The sequence below is a fragment of the Choloepus didactylus genome, chromosome 6 (genome assembly GCF_015220235.1).
Source record: "Choloepus didactylus isolate mChoDid1 chromosome 6, mChoDid1.pri, whole genome shotgun sequence".
In the NCBI taxonomy this organism is placed as follows: Eukaryota; Metazoa; Chordata; class Mammalia; order Pilosa; family Megalonychidae; genus Choloepus; species Choloepus didactylus.
The window spans coordinates 125,497,547-125,517,531 of record NC_051312.1 but is presented as its reverse complement, the minus strand read 5'-3'; the positions used below and the strand labels follow the sequence as shown (position 1 = coordinate 125,517,531).

At 41.8% G+C, this 19,985-nt stretch overlaps 1 protein-coding gene across 3 annotated transcripts; it reads right to left on the bottom strand.

The window, feature by feature from the left end:
* Nucleotides 1-8,572: 8,572 nt before the first annotated feature.
* On the bottom strand, nucleotides 8,573-15,679 carry C6H11orf87 (chromosome 6 C11orf87 homolog). Of its 3 annotated transcripts, none has more exons than XM_037841367.1 (2): nucleotides 15,519-15,679; nucleotides 8,573-14,411 (listed from the first exon to the last, which is right to left on the bottom strand). In XM_037841367.1, the coding sequence occupies exon 2, from the start codon at nucleotides 14,151-14,153 to the stop codon at nucleotides 13,560-13,562; it is 594 nt and encodes a 197-aa protein (XP_037697295.1). In that variant the 5' UTR covers nucleotides 14,154-14,411; nucleotides 15,519-15,679; the 3' UTR covers nucleotides 8,573-13,559. The 3 variants fall into 3 exon arrangements, with proteins under 3 accessions (XP_037697295.1, XP_037697296.1, XP_037697294.1); XM_037841368.1 differs by lacking the exon at nucleotides 15,519-15,679 and adding an exon at nucleotides 15,231-15,317; XM_037841366.1 differs by lacking the exon at nucleotides 15,519-15,679 and adding an exon at nucleotides 14,746-14,811.
* Nucleotides 15,680-19,985: the final 4,306 nt, after the last annotated feature.

Sequence of the window (19,985 nt, the reverse complement as noted above, 5' to 3'; positions counted from 1 at the left end):
AGGCAAATATGAATAGATACTGAGTCACAGTATGTTGATGACAGCTTCTGTCTTGGGTGGCAGTGGAAACCCAGAATCTTAGGTAGAGAAACGTGTTCTGAAAGACATCAAATAACCACAATTCTGGAAGCAGAGGGGTTAGATGCAGGAGCTAACTCCTTCCATTGTTATAAAACAGGTTCACACAGGTATTTATTAAATATCCTATAACCCTATAGCATCATCTCCTTAAAGAAGAGAATGTATCATGCTTTGTATAAGGCAATATAGAGCATACTTTGTATTCTTTAGAGCAGTACTTATCAAACCATAATGTACAATCACTTGGGGATCTTCTTAAAGGGCAAATTTTGATTCAGTGCATCTGGTGTGGGACCTGAAATTCCACATGTCTAACAAGCTCCTTCATGATACTGATGCTGCTGGTCTGTGGACCACTCTTTGAATAGCAAGGCCATATACAATCTCAGTAATAGAATTAAAGCCCTCAATTTGATCTGCTTCTTGACCTCAAAACAATATAGTTTCTCAATATTCTAATATGCCACCCTTATAAGATTCCAAAGAGGCTCCTGCATGGCACAACACCAGCATAACAATCTGAGATGTTATGCCTGGCTAGTCATATCCTCAGCCCACATTCAGCACTGTGCTTCTCCCTCCTCACCATCCTTGTATTCTCCTCCTATGCTTAGTCATTCCTTCCCCATTCCCTGGATTGTACTTTTTGCAAGTTAGGGATTGTATCTCTTCCACCTAGCTCAAGGCCCTTTATACACAGGAGGTGGAAAACGAATGTTTGCGCTATAAACAAATGTAGATATTTATATACATTTATATATTTTTATGTAATTCTGTAATAATATCCAAGAGAAGATGAACTAAATATCCAAGAGAAGATAAACTAAGGCTTTTCAATAATTTTACAAAAATTTCCCCACCACACACCCAAAGAAAATTTTTGGCATCCCCCTCCCTACATACACACAGTATATTTCACTACCTTCAATATACCAAAAACCACCACACCCTATTAGTGACTGCAAAGTGCACCATGTATATGTCAGATATGATGCTACTAAAGAGTCACAGAAAAGCCCTGAAAGTTAACTTTTATATGAAAAGCATTAAACTAAATAAATATTATTTTAATTTTAATTTATTCATTTTAATGGACTTTGAGTTATCTTCTCTGCTGTGGCAACATAATTCTGTTTCTCTGGGAATTTAATTGGGATAAAAGTTGGATAATAACTTTTACCCAGGAAAGGAGCGCTTTAGATGGGCTAGACTCTGTGAGGAGGTCACCTTATTTAATTTTTCTACAGGCCTTTCTTTCCTAAGTCAAGTCCCTTTGGGAGCCTAAAAAAAATTTCTTCTCATAGCTCTAGAGGAACTATTTGGATGACAAAGATAGAGGGAAATTAGTCACTGAAGAACTAAGGGACAATGCCCAATGGGAAGGTGGAGCCCACTGCTCTGGCTTCCACAAGAATTCTCACAGACAATTATCCTGGGCTATACCACACAATAATCAAACTGAGAGGAGCTAGAAGAGACTATCAAAGGTAAATATACTAATAATAACAATAAAAATAATTCAATAACTTACCTCAGGACAGTATTTCATAAAGTCCTTTAGTAAGTGTGTTTTCTCACTTAATTTAAACAATGACCCTTTGAGGGACTCAGGGCAGGTATTTTGAACCATTTTTATAAATATGGAAACTGAGTTTCGTGCTCAGGATTACACAACTGGTAAGTGGTAAAGCCAAGCCTCACATTCAGGATTCCTGATCCTTAATCAAGTATTCACCATTACACCTTTTTCTCACTCTGTGTTAGCCATCAGTAAAGGGAGAGTAGCTATAGACATTAATAGGAATATTACCAGAAAATGATTTTTCAGAACAAGCATGGAGTGGGTTAAGTTTTTAGTTCCTGGACCCAAAACATGTTGCTATGCAACATAGACAGTCTTTCTAAGAACAGGCTGGTGAGCTTCTCATAAAGCCACAAACTGCTTTCCCACCCCAAGTCTTTCTAGAAGCAGGTATGCTGCCCAAATGAGACCTGAGACAAATTCAGAATCCTCAAGCTTGGCAGGAACGTATGGGAGGTGCAAGAAGGGAAGAAGCTTATACAAGTCTTCCTTGGTAATAGCTTGTGACCTCTATGTCCAGCAAGAAATCACATCCTTGGAGGTTTGGGTGTGGGGAACAAACTATTGATGCACTTTGTTTTACCAGTTGATCAAGAGGCCAGATAAGCATTAGTGGATTTTTTTTTTTTTTTTTTTTTTTTTTGCAATTACCATAGCAGAAATGACCACAGAACTCTATTAACAATATACAATACACTTTATGGAAATAGAGGAGTGTAGTAGTTGCTGTAGAGGCCCCATTTAGAGCTATGTTATTAAGCAATACACCTACCCCCCAGCTGCTGGGAGCGTTGGCTGCTAGCATTTCACAGCTGTACCGTTCTGCTGAGAATTGACTCCAACAAATGAGAGCCACTACCTCCTCTGGAAATACGGGGAAGTCTGTGCCATCTCTCTAGAGGTGGATCACATACTACAGGAAGTGACTGAAAAGGGCTGAAAAAAAAAAAGGCTGCCCCTAGCCTCAAGCTGAGTCTAGATTCAGCTGAATCTACCTCTTTGCTTGGCTACTTTCTCCATCCTACTTCCTTCATTCCCTTACAGGTTTCACCTTAGTGCTCTCCTGCACTAATTATTTGCACAAGAATCCCCATGTCTAAGGCAACTAAGACAAGGAGCCATGTGTTAATCCAAAGGGATCATATTTAATCCCCCAAATCTCCATTTATTAGGTAGCAGGAAAATAGGATGTGCAGATTTGTGTTTTTATCCAAATATATTTTTCTTTCTTAAAAATACAGCATAATGCCCTATTTTATGCCTTGGAGCATATTATGGCATAGCATACCTTAGGGCATAATAGTAATGAGAGCCAAAAATTTATCAGAAATGTATAATGTGCTAGTCTCTAAGGAGGGCTTTAATATTATGGCATTTAATTTTCCAACAACCCTCTAAGGTAGGTTCAATTATTATCATTCCCATTTTATAGATAAAGGAACTATGACCTAAAGAGGTTAAGTACTCTTTCCCAAGTTTACATAGATAGCAGAATCAGAACTAGGATTTGAACTTAGTTCTACATGACCCAAGAGACCAGCTCTTCACTACCACATTTTACTGCCTCTCTATACCAGGCCAGATTTATGCAAAATGATTGATGAAGCAACCAAACATTTGGAAAGTTCTTCACAAACTGTCTATATGACTATTCACTTACATAAATCATGAAATTCTACATTAATCTTATTAATTGTAATGTTGCAAGCCCTTCGTACCCAGAGGAACCTGGGTGGGGATCAGGTTTGGCTGGGGCAATTCTCATGGGACTATGGTAGGACTTAAGGGCTGGGTATCTCTTATTTTAGGTCTCAGGAGGCAGATAAAGGTTTATATACTGGAGAAGGCTTGTATCTGAAACTAGGATAGTGTTGTAGGTTGGGTTCCCCCAGAAGCAGACTCTGAGACAAGGATTTAAGTATGAGTAGTTTATTTGAGGCATGATTCCAGAAAGCATCTGTAGAAGAGTGGAAAAGGTGAGTCAAGGAGGAGACTCTAGGAGACTGTATAGAACATCTTTCAGAATTGGTTCATTCCAGGGGCAAGAAAGCTGAGGAATTTTTCCACCAATTTCCATCTGTCTCTTCCTGAGGATGTTAAGTCCCTGGTCCTTCTGGTTACCCTGGGAGAAGGCTCTATCTCTGTAGCCTGAGAAAGCACTCAAGCAGGGAGTTGTGGTGCTTACAATAAGAAGTCATCTACGTGTATGAGATTGGTAAATGTCAACTGGATATGGAGGAGGCAATGATGGCATCCACCATAGATAAAAAGATTGAAACTGGGTCATGTTTAGAAGGTAAGGTTACAAGGGAAAGCAGGAGACATAGTATACTGCTAACATGGGGCACATTGTGAAAAGAAGAAAGAGCACAGTGAGAAGTGGCCAAGTAAGTTAATTGGGAGTTGGCCAGAAGCAATTCTGAAGAGGACTGCTGGTGGCTGCTGAGAAATATGTATCCAGCTTGTGTGGATGTATTGGACCCATTTAATGGGAACAGATGTGGTAGACTGTTAGGATGGTGAATAGCAGTATATTTACCATTCCTAAGCCCCGCTTTGTAAAATGGCAATAATTCCTATCTATCTCCAGAACAGGAGGCTAAATATGTTCAGTCCCTTTAGAAGAAAATAGCCCCATTTCTGTGCAAAGATATTCCTAACCAGAAAAGCAAAAATCTCACATAATCAGATATGTGTAACTATGCATGCCATGCATGAAAATTTAATTCTGGTTTCAAGTCTAAGGAAAATGTCTTGCATTCTGAAGCCCCCTAGGGAAATGTGCTGCTGTTTCATTTGCTTGTCTCACCCCTAAGCTTGGGTAGAAGTCCATTACCAAGGAGGAGTCCCTGCTTGAACTAATCTCTCTTGTAAAAATGTAAAAACACCTCTTAACTGAATGCCCAGATACATTAGGTTCCAAATCTAAAGAAGGCCCATTAGCTTTTGTTGGATTTACTAAAAGAGGAAGGAGCAACAGAAATCAACAATATGCAAACATGCCCAGTGAACTATGGAAGGTGTTTTGGCTTCTCATTCAGGGAGAAAATGAGTGAAAGTATAATTGATGATCACATGCTAGAGTTTTAATCAGAAGCCTCAGATTAAGCCAGTGTGATACCTCCAAACCATGAGACAGAAAAACTGAGAGCCCATTTATTCTGGAGCAGATTATCTCAGAACTACAAGATAAGAAAATCTGAAGGCCAACCCTCCAAATATATCTTCCTTCTGAGAATAAACTCCATCAAATATGGTTAATCAGGTTTGCTACCTGGTTCTGATCTGCTCACGCCTAGCTGCCTTGACTTTATTAAAGTCCTGAGGATAAATAAGTAACCTGGGCTATGTTCATGGATAACTAAAATTATAGACACTGCTTTTATTTTAATGCAAGTGGTCATCAATGCCATATGGGTGACAGGCACTGACACACTGTGACAGGGGGAGGAAATCTAGTCAACAGGGCCAGAATTAGCCTCTCCTTTCTTGGCTCTTACCTGGTGATGCCTTCCTCATTGGAACACCATGAGCTACCATCTCTCCTCTCCTTTCTATAAGAGAATCTCAGGAAAAAACTGATCCACACTGAGGCACAAAATATTGGTATCACCTATGATCTCTCTCATGGATGTCTGACAGGGGCCTAAAACATAAGCCCTTACGTTAAGAGTTTAGTTCATACACTGGATAGAGGATGGGAGAAATGGTGTCTTCTTGATTTTACTGAATTCCTGCCATTCAACTGGCAATAATAACTTTTGTGTAAACAATTGTAACTGATAAAATATTTTCAAAGCACCTTCCAATGTAGGCCAACCCCTCTTCTACACTCTATCCTCCATGTTAAAACTTAGCAGTGAGGTTGAAGTCTGGGAAGAGAATATGGTACTCACAAAGCAGAAAGCCCAATGTCTACCCTTCCTGTCTGGTTGCACCAGAAGAAGTCCTTAACAGATCATATAGTAAAGTCTATCCCTTTCAGTCTGGGGTAATGGTGAGAGAAGAGAATCAGAGATAATTGGAGAGGGTATTCCAAAGCTCTTGTTCCCTGATCCCGATTCAAGGGCAAACTTCAAAAGACAGGGGCCCAAAGATAAGCATTCTGATACGTTAAGGGAGCCTGAAGGCTTTGAGGCTAGTAGGGGCTTTGGCAAGTCTTCCTGGCTTTACTGGTGGGGGTATGGTAGTAGAAGGAATATTACTAGGGGGTGTACTATACTCTCCTATCTCCAATAGGAAGAAGAAGACAGCAATAGGACAATAGGGGTGGCAATAGTCATCTAGCAGTCTGTTTATTTCCAATTGCCTGAATAGAATGTACTAAGGGACCTAGAAATTCACATTTGTCCCAGTTGATGGGGTCCAGGGATGCTTAGAACACAGTAAAACAGTCAAATCCTGCAGTTGGAACAAAACAAACTCTGTACACTGATATTTGGAGACTATAGAAAACTGTCCAAGATCACAGAGTCCAGTGGTAGATACTAAATGGGACGCACTGAATCATAGCCTCACCAGTTCAGGAAGCAAACCAGGTGGTCACTCAGCACCCAGAACTAGCAAGGATGCATTTAACACTGCATGGGTCTGAGGAAGCTTTTTCCTCTGCCACCATGAGGTAACATAAATCACACCCAGATACCACCTTGGAATGGAGTAGAGGAAGACAAAAACATTTGAGAGTTTGAGAATTTTCTTAAAATGACTACCTCGCAAGTAGAGTCCTATGAAGAAGATAAGATAAATTATAGCAAAAAGAGAAGCCACATTTGCTTTGCACATCTGTATGGGAAGGGTGAGTGTGCTGCCTCAGTGCACTTTAGGGGTTTCCTAGAATTTTTGAGACTCTATATAGAAAATTTTTGTATTCTGCAGTGATTACAAACCCCTAGGCTAAAATTAAAGAGCCAAATCATTTTAAGTCAAGGCCATGACATTTAGAGAGAGAGGATGTTCAGACGTAAGTAGGGGATGGTCAGGATAAAGTTAAAAAGGGGAGTTAAGGCAAGTTCTCATTAGAGCCCATTCCTGGTCTGTAAAGTTTTGAAAAGTAGAACTACTTTTCAAAGAAGAAATCCCAATACCATGAGCAGCAATTCAAGCCTGGGACATACATGGAGATAGCATTTTTGAAAGAAGCAATTGGACTTTAGCAATAGTCAGAAAGGGAATACACAGCTAGTATAACATAAATTAAGTCCACCCAGGGAAATCCAAGGAGTCAGAGAGTGGAGCCATGCCAGTCTTGTGAAAGCTAATTCAGTCAAAACCCATACCTGTCTTGAGCCAGACAGCAGAAGTTAGAGAATATATATCTCCTAGGAGCAAAGAAGAACATGGTTAGAGATTTGGTTGTGGCTCCAACACTTACTTCCTGCTGCCTTTAGGTAGAGATAACTACTCATCTCCACTCCAGCATTCCACATCCACTGGAAGTTTATCTCAGCTCAAGGGATGAATTTCCTATGCACAATCTGCTACTCCTAGAGAGCAAGGATAGGGTAGAGTGGTGGGCCTTGTGTTGGGAAGAGGCTATGCCTTCTTTTAGACCAAATAGTGATTACAGTGATAGAGGTAAAACACTCAATCAGTATTCAGGTTTTCTAGCCAAATTTGGAGCAAATGAGTGGGAATTGATACAGAAAAAACTGCAGGATAATGAACAAGTTCTTACCTTAAGGAAGGACCTTAATCATGAGCAAACGTCTTTTGCAGGAATATAAAAGTTTTACTATGGAAGCACTATGTTTCAAATATCTCCCAATTTAGGATCCATCATCAATAAACTTATCTCTGTCTCCTATACCCTGTTCAACTACCATTAAGAGTGAGTCATAAGGCTGAAGTCCAGAAGGAGACTAAGGTCAATGAGGAAGTGGGAAGGTAACTCTATGGCTCAGGCAGACTAGGAGGAGTTTCAGGCAGGGAAAGGGTGGCACTGAGAGAACTATTTGCCTCTTGCAGTCTGGAACCATTGTGAGAAGAAATAAGACAAAAGAAAAGAAAGGCAGCTGTAAGAGCTTCCTTGCTCCTATTCTCCACATACAGAGGGGTCTGGTGCTTGATAAACATCTAAATAGCTTTGCAGAAGCCTAGAGATCAGGGCTAAATGGCAAGCCTCCCAAAATGTATGAGTGTAGGGGTGTAAGACCTCAGAAGAAATCCTTACTTATGGCACAATATAACATTAAGCAAAAAGTGGAACTGAGGTTCCAGTGGGAGATGGTTGTATTAATGATCCTGGGACAGAACCCAAGCCTTTTTATGGCAGGTCCATGGTAAGCAGGGTATCCAGAAGTTTCTGTATCTTCAAGAAAGGGACAAAGTTGTGAGAGAACTAGTGGGCCTTGGGAGGCAGAAGTCAGGATGTATAAACTCCTAGTGTGAGCAAAGGCCCAGGGTCTAAGACTTCAGTGGTAAACGCTAGGACAAAAGCTAATTAGGACAACAGCAGCTCAGACTAGGAAGCAGTCCCAACCAGTTGCCTTTAAGAAGGGATCATCTAGGATCCATAGGAAATGATGTGAATCTGAGGCTCCCCTTCTCCCATGAATGCCAGAAAATCATGTAAGCTACATCCCTTTCACATATAGACAGTTATCTTAGAGAAGTGCAGGCAGGAAAGAGGAAATCTGAGAAAATAAGCATATAACCTAAAGAGCCTGAGCATCTGTCTAATGACTTCTAAGTTATTGTATTGGACTAAGTTTATTGGGTTGGACTAAAATGTATATACTTCCCACTATTAGGTGCCAGTTGCTTTGTGAGAAAGATCAGATGAGTTAAAGAGAAATTTTTTTAAATCCTGTAATTTCCTTGAGCATCTGAGGGTAACAGAATGAGTAATTTTGTATGCCTGCTATATTACAAATTAATTTAATAAGGAAATAGGGTCCAAAAGGCCAATTAACAAGAAAATTCTTTTATTGATAGAAAAGAAAAACAAATTTTCCATGAACTCTAATAACTTTTATTTTGTCTGTAGGATATACTCAAGTTCAAAAATCAGTTTCTCTGTTACTGATGTTGCTGTTGTCATTGTTAATCTTTCTATAGAAACAACCGATGAAATCACAAGTGTCAGGGAAATATCCCTGACTCTAACAGGTGGGATCACCTTGATAAGCCATTGTCCCACAATTAAAGTCAATTACATTCTTATTCTCAGCTAAGCATTCTTACATGGCACCATATGTATTATTAGGTTGGTGACATTAATAAGTTTTGATGTCAAGCCATAGAAGCTGTTTCTCAAATGTGAGGACATAAATCAAAACCTAAATCAGAACCAGGTTTACATTCAATCCAACAATGTAATATCCCTCCTACAGACAGAGCAATTCATTCTAAAGTGAACAGAAATGTCTATGAGTCACAATCACTGTTTCCAAAGGAGGGTTCCCCAAGTAAGTGGCTTTTCAGATTTAGACTCAAAGTCCAGATTTACATGGGAATGAACCTGAGGAGACTGCCCAGATTAGATTAAAATTTCTTGTTCTAATTTAATCTATAACTTCCAAGTAGTATCAGCTAGCAATCGCTCAATTGTCACCCACAAAAAAGGACTTAGAGCATATGTCTGTACACTGGAAAACCTGGATTTTAACCACTATCTAATTAATTCAACTGATATAGATAGAAACAGTGGAAAAGTCAGGTGCCAAAGTTTTGTTAAACCCTAGTTTATCCATATTTTCTAAAAACTACTCATCCAGCTAAACAGATTATGGTCATATTTCCACTTTACTTTTAGCTGTGAAGATATAAATTATGTCTCCATACAACAAATAGGTTGAAAATGAAAAATCTAGCCACAATCCAAGTTTGTAGTCTAGATGGCTCTAAACTTCTGGGTATTTTTGCTTTCCTTCTAGACATTTGGATCACAGAGAGATGATCATAACATCATTATCATTGCTATGTTTGAGTCACTAACCTAGGAAAGGAAGAGTATCTAATACCAATTCCCTAAGCCAACCAGGACTCTCTCCTTTTAAATAAAGAGAAAGTCATTCAGATTTGACCCCAGAGAATAAGTACATGCATATACCTGACTTCTCAGTATCCTCTCTGGAGGATATTTGGTTTCCATCTCATTCTTGCAATGGCAGAAAAGAGAATATAAAAAGTCCATTGTAAATTTGTACAAAATGTGTGCATATATAAATACATATCTATGGGTGTATATAAATTCTAAAGAAGATTTTATCCATCTACATCTCTAGGATTCAGAGTCCCATACAGCTGACACAATGGCATTCTCTCTCTCTCCAATTTTCTTATTTTGAAGAACAACAAGAATCAAGCATGCCATCTTATTAATACTGAGCAAGTGCAGAAGTTGAGCTGTAGCTACAGGAGTGTGAAGCAATTAGTTTGACGGGACATCAGTGAGTAAAATCCTTAAAATAAATTTAGCTATTTCCAGATTGCCTTTTGTTTCTTATAAATGAAAACCAAAATGCCCTGTTGGTAGCATCCCAAACTCCTGAGACCATCCACTTGGCTCTTAAGAAGCAGGGCTTTAAACAGGGTTTGTGCAAATTACTTGGATATGTGCTTATTGCAGTAATTTGGTGTGGGGACTGGCATTACCTTGAATTTCTGTCATTCCCTTTCTATCTCATAAAAAATACCAAATGATACAACCAGAAGCTTAATATTCTGAGTAAATTAAACTCAGCATGAAATTTTACTCATGAACTACATCATCTTTACACAGAGCCCTATTAAAAATATCAAACAACTGTCAATTAATGGAGAGAGGCATACAAATTTTAAGGTGCACAATACAAGCATATTACAGATGTGTGCCCATGTTTAGAGGTACCAAGATCTTGTTTTACAATATGCATACATGCTTTTATTTCTCCTGCTCTCTCTATTCCTTTAGGAAAAATGACACAGGACAATTTCATAATTACCCCCTTCCCTGGAGTTTACAGGCTGCTCCTTGGAAGGGAATTATTATTGCATGCCTTGAATGAACTATGATTCATAAGGCAAGAACATATGAGTAGCTTCAGCACCAAAGAAATGGAGTCATCATCCAGCACTGCTCACAACAGAACATCTTATTGCTTTAATAAAGTGGGAAATTATTCACTGTAAAAAGTGCACCAAATAAATGGAAGAAAGTAATATTCATGGTCTTAGTGGAGCTCACTGGAAATGTGGAAGCTCCCTTCTGGGTCCCTGATTCTAAATTTCAAGTCCAAAAGTCATTGTGTAATAAGATAGTAAAGAGCTACAGCTGGATGAGGATAAGCTACAGAAATTAATGGACTTCTTTTTTCACAGTGCCTTAGTCATTCTGATGTACAATGTAGAGCTCCAATGCACTAAAGGATTCCCTAGTGGCCTGAGGGAGTTAATGCACTCTTTTACTTATTACTAGGAAGTGACTAAGGCACTAGAGAGAATCTGGTTTACTGTTTAATATATTATACCCAAAGATTATACCTGGTCTTCCTAGTATTACAACATGGCATGCTTAAATGATGATCCTCTGTGCTTCAGGAAAGTATCTGGGTGAAAATCAAATGGGTGATTAAAATTAATCTTATTAAATTATTTTTATAAAAGATTCAGACTGACCTTGGGCAATTTAGTAGATAACCTAAAACCTCAGATGTAATATTTGCTCTGGATAAGAGCACATATTCCTGGAACCAAGACAGAGAGTCTAGAACAATTAGTTCCTTGGGAGAGGGATGCACCTAGGGGCACTGTTGCACTACACCCTGCAGGTTAGTGAGAAGTCTTTTGGTTGAGCTTTTTGTAGACAATTCCCATCCATACATTTTCCAGACTTTTATATATCTATCTAAGAATAGGTTTCCAAGAAGGGCTTCCACTTCATATAATTAAGATTAGAATATGCTTCTGGCCCCTTGAATCATCAATGCAAGAGAAACAAAGTGGTAAATATCTATAGGTGGTCTTCATTTCTAACACAGATGTTCTTGTCTGGTATGGGGAAAAAGAACAAAATATTTATGCTCTTCTCCTTTTTTTTTCCTCAATCTTTTAAAATGTATTGAGTGAAGTTAGCTAAGCCAGACTCAGAAAGAGAAAGAGAGCCCCTCCTTTGATGCATCACAGAGGCAGACACCTATTTCAAAGTAAACAAGCTGCAAACATTTTCTCCTACAAGTAGTTACTGGATTTAACTTCTCTTGAAATTTGCATGTCCTGTCATCCAAATTGCCCAGCATCCCCACCAGTCTCACCCCCAAACACAGTACAAGCAGGCACACACATCACTGCCTCCAGGTGGTAACTGCATGCAGGGAGGACTACAGGCACTGTTTATATATTAACCATACTTTAATAGATGGCATTCCTGCACACCCATTATTTGTCTGTTTTCTGTTGTGGTGGGTTCTGTTATTTGCAAGAGAAAGAAAGAAAACATATGTCACCTTTTCATAACAGTCTACTACATACTATAGTACAAAAGAACACTTCTGGAAACAGCAGAAGCCAGGTCTGCACCACTAAATTCCTCAACCAGAGGTAACCATTATAACAACAGCTGGAAATTAAGAACAAGGATATACAGTTTGAAGGACGTGGTACAGAACTGTAGTTTGATTCAGTATTTGGTACCAATAGAGTAAGTATGTAACAAAGGTACACATCTTCTAAAAGTAAAACAGAAACATTCTGGTTGGTTAGATACTGTACTTTCAGTACTGCACATCACCTAATATATATATTTATATATATATTTGTTTTTTACAAAAAAGATAACTTACGAGATGTCTAATAATAAGAAAATCAATGGTACACGCAAACCCAATTGTAGAAAAAGAAGAAAGAAACCAACCAAAAGCTAGAATAGTCACTTTCCAAACAGCCCCTCCTTCACCTACACAACCAGAGGGAATAACCAGTATGGTGAAGTCAGTTCAGCACCAGACTTGGCTGACAACTCCCAGGCCCTCTGTGAATCCTGAAAATGTTAAAGGTCTACAGGTAGGGGTGGGGCAAAAAGCAAAAGCAGATTAGTTTTATTTTAAATTCCTGTAATGATTTTAATGTAATTATTCTCGACCAGCGAGGGATATTTCCAAAAGTAAATTAAAATGCCCTGTCCTGACAAAGAAAATAGTTAACGAAAAGAAGGAGCGGCTGACTAGAGAGGGGAACCTGTCATAAATGTTGCCTCCTTTTCTGGGTCCCTTCACTGATTGAAATATCTATCCTTAAGCTAGTCTATTTATATTTGTTTCACTCTTTATATTTATAGAGCTGTCTCTGTGGCCTCTTGTAGTCCTGTTTGTTAAATGCAGACATTTTCTTTAGAATATACTACTGCCTGAGTCCGGCTAGAGATGGGAATGGGAAGGAGAAGGAGCTGAAGGAAGAGTGAAAGCCTAGGGGGGAAGGGGGCTAAGGGTAAAAAGATAATGGAACCTTAACTTGACAGCTATGTACAACACCACCAAGCCCTTCCACTGCCTTTGTTCCTGGGTGGTGAATGCCTTCTAAGTATCTGGTAGCTTGTGTGGTTTCTCCTCTTTATTGGGTTGTGGGAAGGGATCCTGGGGTGGGGAGGAAAGACACATCTTTCATTGACAATGAGAAATTATGTGATTTGTCATGCGGTTGGATTGTGTTAGTATTATAATAATTACTGTAAATATTAGTAAAGTATTATTATCAGCATTATTTCTTCTTCCGAGACATTCCTCCCCAATATTTACAAATACCGCACAGTGCCTCGGCGGAGGAGAAACAGTTTTAAGGGCGGTCAGAGATTAAAAGAAGGAAGAAGAATAGGGGCAAAGGAAAGTAGAAGAGGAAGGCAAAAGAAGAAGGGGGGAAAAAAGCAAAAGACGGCAAAGGAATTGGAAAGGAGAAAAGGGATCAGAGAGAGATTGGACAATCAGGACAGTACCACTGTTTGCAAAAGGCCCTCGCCAGCTGCGTCCAAACAGGAGGAGGCTGCATGCGCTCCTTGCGGACTAGGGGCGGGAGGTGGAGGCGGAGGAGAACAGGGGCCTGGGCACGGGAGGCCGGGGGACGAAGAGGAGAAGGAGGCATTGGAGGGGGCGCAGAAGGCAGAGTCCCGGGGCTGCCTTTCTAACCGGGTTTCTTTTCCGTAGGTTGGGGCCTGGCCGCCCGCCCGGGGCAGCCCCCGGCCGCCGTGGCTGCCGCTGCAGTGATCCCGCTCGTATTCCTCCTGAGCCCTCTGCATCTTCCTCTTCTTCATCCTACGCTTGTGGATGTGGAAGGTGGAGAGGGACAGCACGATGAGGCAGAAGATGAGGGTGACCAGGACAATCAGCACCAGCGTGGAGGAGAAAGACTGGAAGATCTGCTGTCCCACCTGCGTGATGCAGGTGCCGCCACCGCCGCCTGCGCCCGGGCTACGGACACTCGGGTTGCCGCTGCCGCTGGCGTTGGGGGAAGCAAAGGTCCGGTTGAGGAGACACGGCGGCAGCGCCAGCCTCAGCTCCTTGGGCGCCCTGGCACTCATCGGCGCTGGGCTGGGAGGGGCCGGGACCACCAGGCTTCCCCTCTGAGGCACACCGTTCCCACCAGCCAAGAAGAGGAGGGACCCCACAGCACCCAAAACTACTCCCTGGGCCTTGCCGGGGCGTGTGTGCGAGCGCAGAACTAAAGGAACAACTGCGGACGAGCAAGCCGGCCAGGGAGCGAGCGACGCCTGGGAGATCCTCTCCGGCCCCGCCTGGAACGCGTCTCCGCGCGCCTTTTCCTTCACCGAGGCACCAGGCTGTAAAGAGAGCAGGCTTAGTTAGGATCCCAGCCGCTGCTCAGAGTAGTGTTGGGGACGGGAATGATCAGCCGCCACTGCCAAACGTTCTTCCCGGCACACTGCCTCAGCTGGGCGCTGCCCCAGTCGTCTCCGCGGCCCGCGGACTCCAGCCCGCCTGCCCCCGGCCGCGCACCAAAGCCTCCAGCTACTTGCTCGCACCACTCGCAGGAAAGGGGTCTGTGCTGGCACAGAAGAGGTGCGGATTACTCAGCAAATAAGGTAGTCTCCCTGAGCCCTCAGCAACTTTCTAATTGCAACAGACGCTGCTACCGCTTTGGATCCCAGTCCCTACCTCCCGGAGCGTCGGCTCTCCTCCTTCTGGCGCCTTCTCGGCGCACATCTCCGCCTGGATCCTACCCTCTCCACCACCCACCCCTGCTGCTGAGCGTGCTCCGGGTACGCAGTTTTCCCTTCCCGTACCCCCCCCCCCCCACTCCCACCCCGACGGCGTTAAATCCTTTAGTTCCCATTCCCAGGGGGTACCGCCTGACACAGTGTTTCACTCCGTCTCTATCCGCGACAGCAGTGGACGCGCAAAATCGCTTCCCTTCCTTTTTCTAGTCTTTTACCCTGGCAACCACCACCAACATCCCTCCTCCCCCAAAAGGCAGATGAAGCACCTATCTCAGCTGAATCACATCCCCCAAATGCCCCCCTCTTCCCTATCTTCTCTCCCCTCCCCCCCACACACACACACTTGTCGGTATCTTGCTTCTTTCTAGGGGAGCTGTAAATGGAAAGGGGAGGGTTCCCGTCTGCAAAGTTTGGGGAACGGACCTTCTCTCCGGCCTTCTCTCCCAGCCCGAGGGCCGGAGGCTTTTTCCGGGAACCAGAGCCGGCAAACCCGCAACGCGCAGTAGAGCCTTCTTGCTGCTCCCAAGAGGCAGCTGCAAACTGTTGCACTGCGGAGCAGCGAGGCGGCACGCAAGCCCGGGTCAGGGCCCCGGTCCGGGCGCCGGCAGAAGCTATCTGGCCAAGGGTGCCTGCCCAGGCCGCCAGGGCTGTCCTACCCCTCGCGCCCGGCCGCCGGGCCGCCGGGAGCCTTTAGCCACAAGCGTTTCTTACCTGGGGCGGCCAGCTGGCTGCAGGCAGAGAGCCCCCGCCGCGCGGCTGCAGTGGCGGCTGCAGAAGGCGCGGAGTGAAGGGCCCAGAGACCGACCGCGTTGCCGCCGCCGCCGCCGCTTCAGAGAGCTCAGCTCGCAGCCTATTGCCAGAGAGGCCGGTGACGTCAGGCAGCCACCACCAGGGCTCCAAGCCACCCCTTAGGCCCCCACCCTATTCTAACACCCCAACACCTTGCTCCTGGAAGAACGAGGCCCCTGCCACCCTTGTCCCCAGTTCCCTGCCTGTCCAAGGCTACAGTGCGCACCCCCAACTCCACCCGGTGAGCAACCCACCTTCCCATGCCTAGGAAAGGTTGAAGCTTCAGTTCTCCAGCTGCCGATTCCTCACTCTCAACATTTCCCCACATGGTCCCAGGAAAGCATTTTTACACTCCTCTAGAGGCACAGATCAGACTTTTTCCCTTGACTGATGATCCCCTTCCTGAATCCTTCTGTGCTGCCCCTGGTACTGAATAAAAACTGGGAGTGAGAGAGAGATGATTTGGGGGTATTTCTGAATACAAGTGTGGCAGAACCTGAAATCCAAACCTAAACGTGCATTTAGCATCAATTAATCCAAAGTAACCGTTTTCCTCTCCATCAGAATCTCCAGCTGATCCTTCGCTTCCTTTGATTTACAATCCTCCTTTCCTCCCTCATACACTCTTCATCTACAGGCCCAAGACCCACTCAGTATATTAAACACTCCTTCTCTTCTGACAATCTATGCACCCATGAACACACAAAGCACACACAAGACATACAAGGCAGAAAGATCAAAATCACTTAGGGAAGTCCAGAAATGAACAGCCCTATGAAAACTTCTGTGCATTGTACCTCTCACAAAGCACTCCTTCGTTGGTCTTAAAGCTTGTTGAAGTCCTTAGTGCCTCTGTTGTACCATTAATAATAGCCTTTCTGCTCAATGGAAAGAATTTTCCAAAGGTTTCTCATCAGCCTGTCTAAATATGGAGATACTAGTGAACTATTGGTTTAGGATCCTTGGAAAAATCTTAATTGTGCCTTTGGTTATAGTAGCCAACCTTGAAATGGAGTATGCTTATCTTTCTGTTGAGGAAGCCAGATTGGAACAGCACCGAGAGACACACAGGCGTTTTATAAAATGTGCACTTCCCTCTTCTCTCCTTGTCCTGTTTTGTTCTTACCTTTAAATCTTGCACAGGGTCTGCACAACTCTTACTTGCCAAATTGAATGATGCGTTAAACATTACTGCTTTTTTCCTGCTATGCAACAGAATCGAGAGCTAGTTGGAATGACTGATGTCCACCTACCTGTTTTTATTTGCTGTACTTGTAAAGAAAGAGGGTTTAGCATGGGAAGGAAGAAGATTGTCTATAATCTGTGTGCTACTTCTTTTGACCCAATGTTCCTCTCTGGTCCTATTCCAGCTTTTCCTCCTTTCCCTCTCGTTATCCATGACTTATATGTGGAGGAAGAAATGCATCACATCTCTCCCAAAATTCTATTTTCATTTTTTGAATAAAAGTCATCAATGCTTTCTATATAATTGACCCAACAAAAAAAAAAATCCCTATTTAAACTAATACTTAAGTATATGATGAATAATGCATGATTGCTTCAGGGCAGGGATTCATACCCTCAACTGCTAAAGTCACAGATGGCCAGAGACCCCAATGATGGCTTAGGTTTCCAGCGGGAAATGGGGATCACCTGAAGCCCTGCCAAAGCCTTCTGCCACATTTGGGCATTCTGGCTTTGATGGTCTCAGAGGATGGAATGCTGAACCTTGTTTTCACTATCATCACTGACACTTCACTATTGACATTTGACAGGCAATATCCCATTTTGCACACTCTCTTTGCTCCTGAAAAGTTGAACCTAATCAACATTTTGTAAAGCAAATCCAATTTTGAATACTCCAAAAAGAGATCCGGCTATTTAAAGAGACTCTTGAGCAAAAACTGTCTTGTAAAGCAAAGAATCTTTACATAATTAACTCTCGCTGGTCTATCAATTTTCTAGATTTGGAGAAATGAGATCATGGATTTTCCTAGTGAGGAACATACCTTTACAATAGGTTGCAATGGAAGTATAATATATGTGTAATGGGATTTCTCTTGCACACTAAGCTTCTAGGACATGTGATGAGGCTGATATTGTTCTTATTCTTTCATTATAAGTAATTACTATCTATTACACCAAGAAAAGTCCTGCATCATTTTAAACAACCTCTGAAAAGACAAGGTCTTGCCCTGGAGAACTTAATTCTTCAGCAGATGAATTTGTTTCACAAGACAATGGAATTTAACTGGAAATTATTTAGATAGACTAAACACAGTTTTTAGGTCAAAAGTCCAGCATATTTTTCTTCCCTCTTGCAAGAAGAATGGGCTGTGGGTTCATAATTTGTTCTTAACCAGAGGTAAAACGTGCTAAATACATAGACTTGAATTTCATTAGGTGAAAACGAGAAGCCCCCATCGTTCAGGCCCTCCCTCCCTCCTGCAGCAATGGAGGCAAATGATGGCAAATATGCACACCTATTGGGTTTGCATATCCCACCAACCGCTATATGGCTTGGGCACATCTGGCACAGTGGCCAGGCTTCTTTCAGACAACAGATTGCCACTTTTCTTTGCCACCAAACTTCTCAAACATACTCCCAATAGTGGAGGATAGCTTCTGACATACCCAGCATCGTTCTTTATGATGGGAAAGTCCCTCTAGGCTTGGACAGGTTCCAAACATTCAGCAACATATAATATTTATTCTCAAGTTATATGAGGATTCTCCATCCAGCTTAGAGAAAAGTATACGTGGGCACCTGATTCAGCAATCCAAAGAAGCACTGAATCAAGAATAACAATAAAATAATAATAATAATAGTAATAATAATAATTACTATTGTTATTACTTGCAAAACACCTACCCTATGCCAGGCTGTACTAAACTCTCTATTAGCATTAATCTTCATGACAACCCAACAAGGTCATTATTTCCAAAATCATTTATTTATTTATTCTTTCATTCACTTACTTGCTCAACAAAAATCTTTGCATACCTGCTATGTGTCAGGTGAGAAAACTAAAGTTAAGAGCAGAGTGATTAGAAAATACATCCAAGTTACCCAGTAGTAAGTATACTACTAGGATCAAACCTAGGCAAACAGATTCCAAAATGAATATTCTTTTCATGACTAGTGGTTCCTTTCTCTCTCATCTCAATCTCTCTCAGTCTCTCTCAATCTCAATCTCTCCCTCTCTCCCTTTCTCCATGGGTATATAAGTATGGATAGTTTTAAGGGAATTATTTTCGAAATCCTCCATCTCTATATGTACTTTTCCCCAAAATGTATCTGCCTGATGTCAAAACTTCTCCTTTGTCACCTCTCCTTGCCTTTCTCCTACTTTACAAAGAAAAAAAAAACTGTATGTCTCACCATTCCTAAAAAGCATTAGGGTACAAAACAAAGGAATTCCTTGAGGATGCATAACTCCTGAACAGGTTATAGCAAAGCAAAAAGATCATCTGTAAGAAATATTGAGGGGACAGTGCCATATTACATCCAGATAATAAGCTCATTTTAAGACTCTATGCCTTATCTATCATATATCGAATTATCTTAGAATTCAGAAGTGAGATGGTTATCACAAGGATACAAGTATTTCCATCTATTTAAGTGGAAAAATGAGTTCTGCCTTTTTCTCACAGAAAATAAGCTTGATTTGTCTACTTGGATTGACAAAATGAGCTGTTTTTTCCTGATAGATAGTATGGAGGACATATTATACAAATAAAATGAGTTAAATCTATCAATTCAAAGTTTTGAAAAAATATATATTTAAAGCACATATGATAGGTGATATGCCAGAAATTATATCCTTTGCAAATGTTAAACTTATGACCCCAGTTTTTTAGATGTCAGCTTGAAATATTCAAGAGGTCCACAATTTTCTAAAAGTCTTTTAGGGACTATGCAAGCAAGAACTATGAAGATTACTATTCCAAAGTATCTAGCACTGTGACACCATCTCTAAGGGCTCAAACATAAATTGTACCCATCAAGGGTGACATAGAGGGGATTTCTGGGGTGGGAGTTTGAACCAGGTGGCTCCTCTAATTTTAGGAAATGGCTGAGAGCCTAGACACTTCTTCATACCACCAGGGCACTGCTAGGTTCCAGGTGCACAAACATATGCTTCATCTCTATAAATTCCATTATAAAATGTTCTCCAATCAAGCCACAGCCCCAATTAAATCTGGTTGTTTGTGAAAAATATCAAGATTCCTCTTTCTCCTTATCCTTGACTGAGAAGCTCTCCTCAACAAATATTCATTGTGTGCCTACTATGAACCATAAATTGTGCTATGTGTTTGGTACATCAGTGACCAAGGATAAGTCTCTGCAATTAGAGAACTTGCATTCTAGTTAAATACATGATCATA

What these genes read in the sequence shown, in the direction of transcription:
- C6H11orf87 (XM_037841366.1), bottom strand. Translation starts at nt 14,793, where the DNA reads ATGTGCGCCGAGAAGGCGCCAGAAGGAGGAGAGCCGACGCTCCGGGAG. An exon ending in GAGAGCCGACGCTCCGGGAG is followed by an intron (nt 14,412 to 14,745) that starts GTAGGGACTGGG and finishes CTCTCTTTACAG; the next exon opens with CCTGGTGCCTCGGTGAAGGA.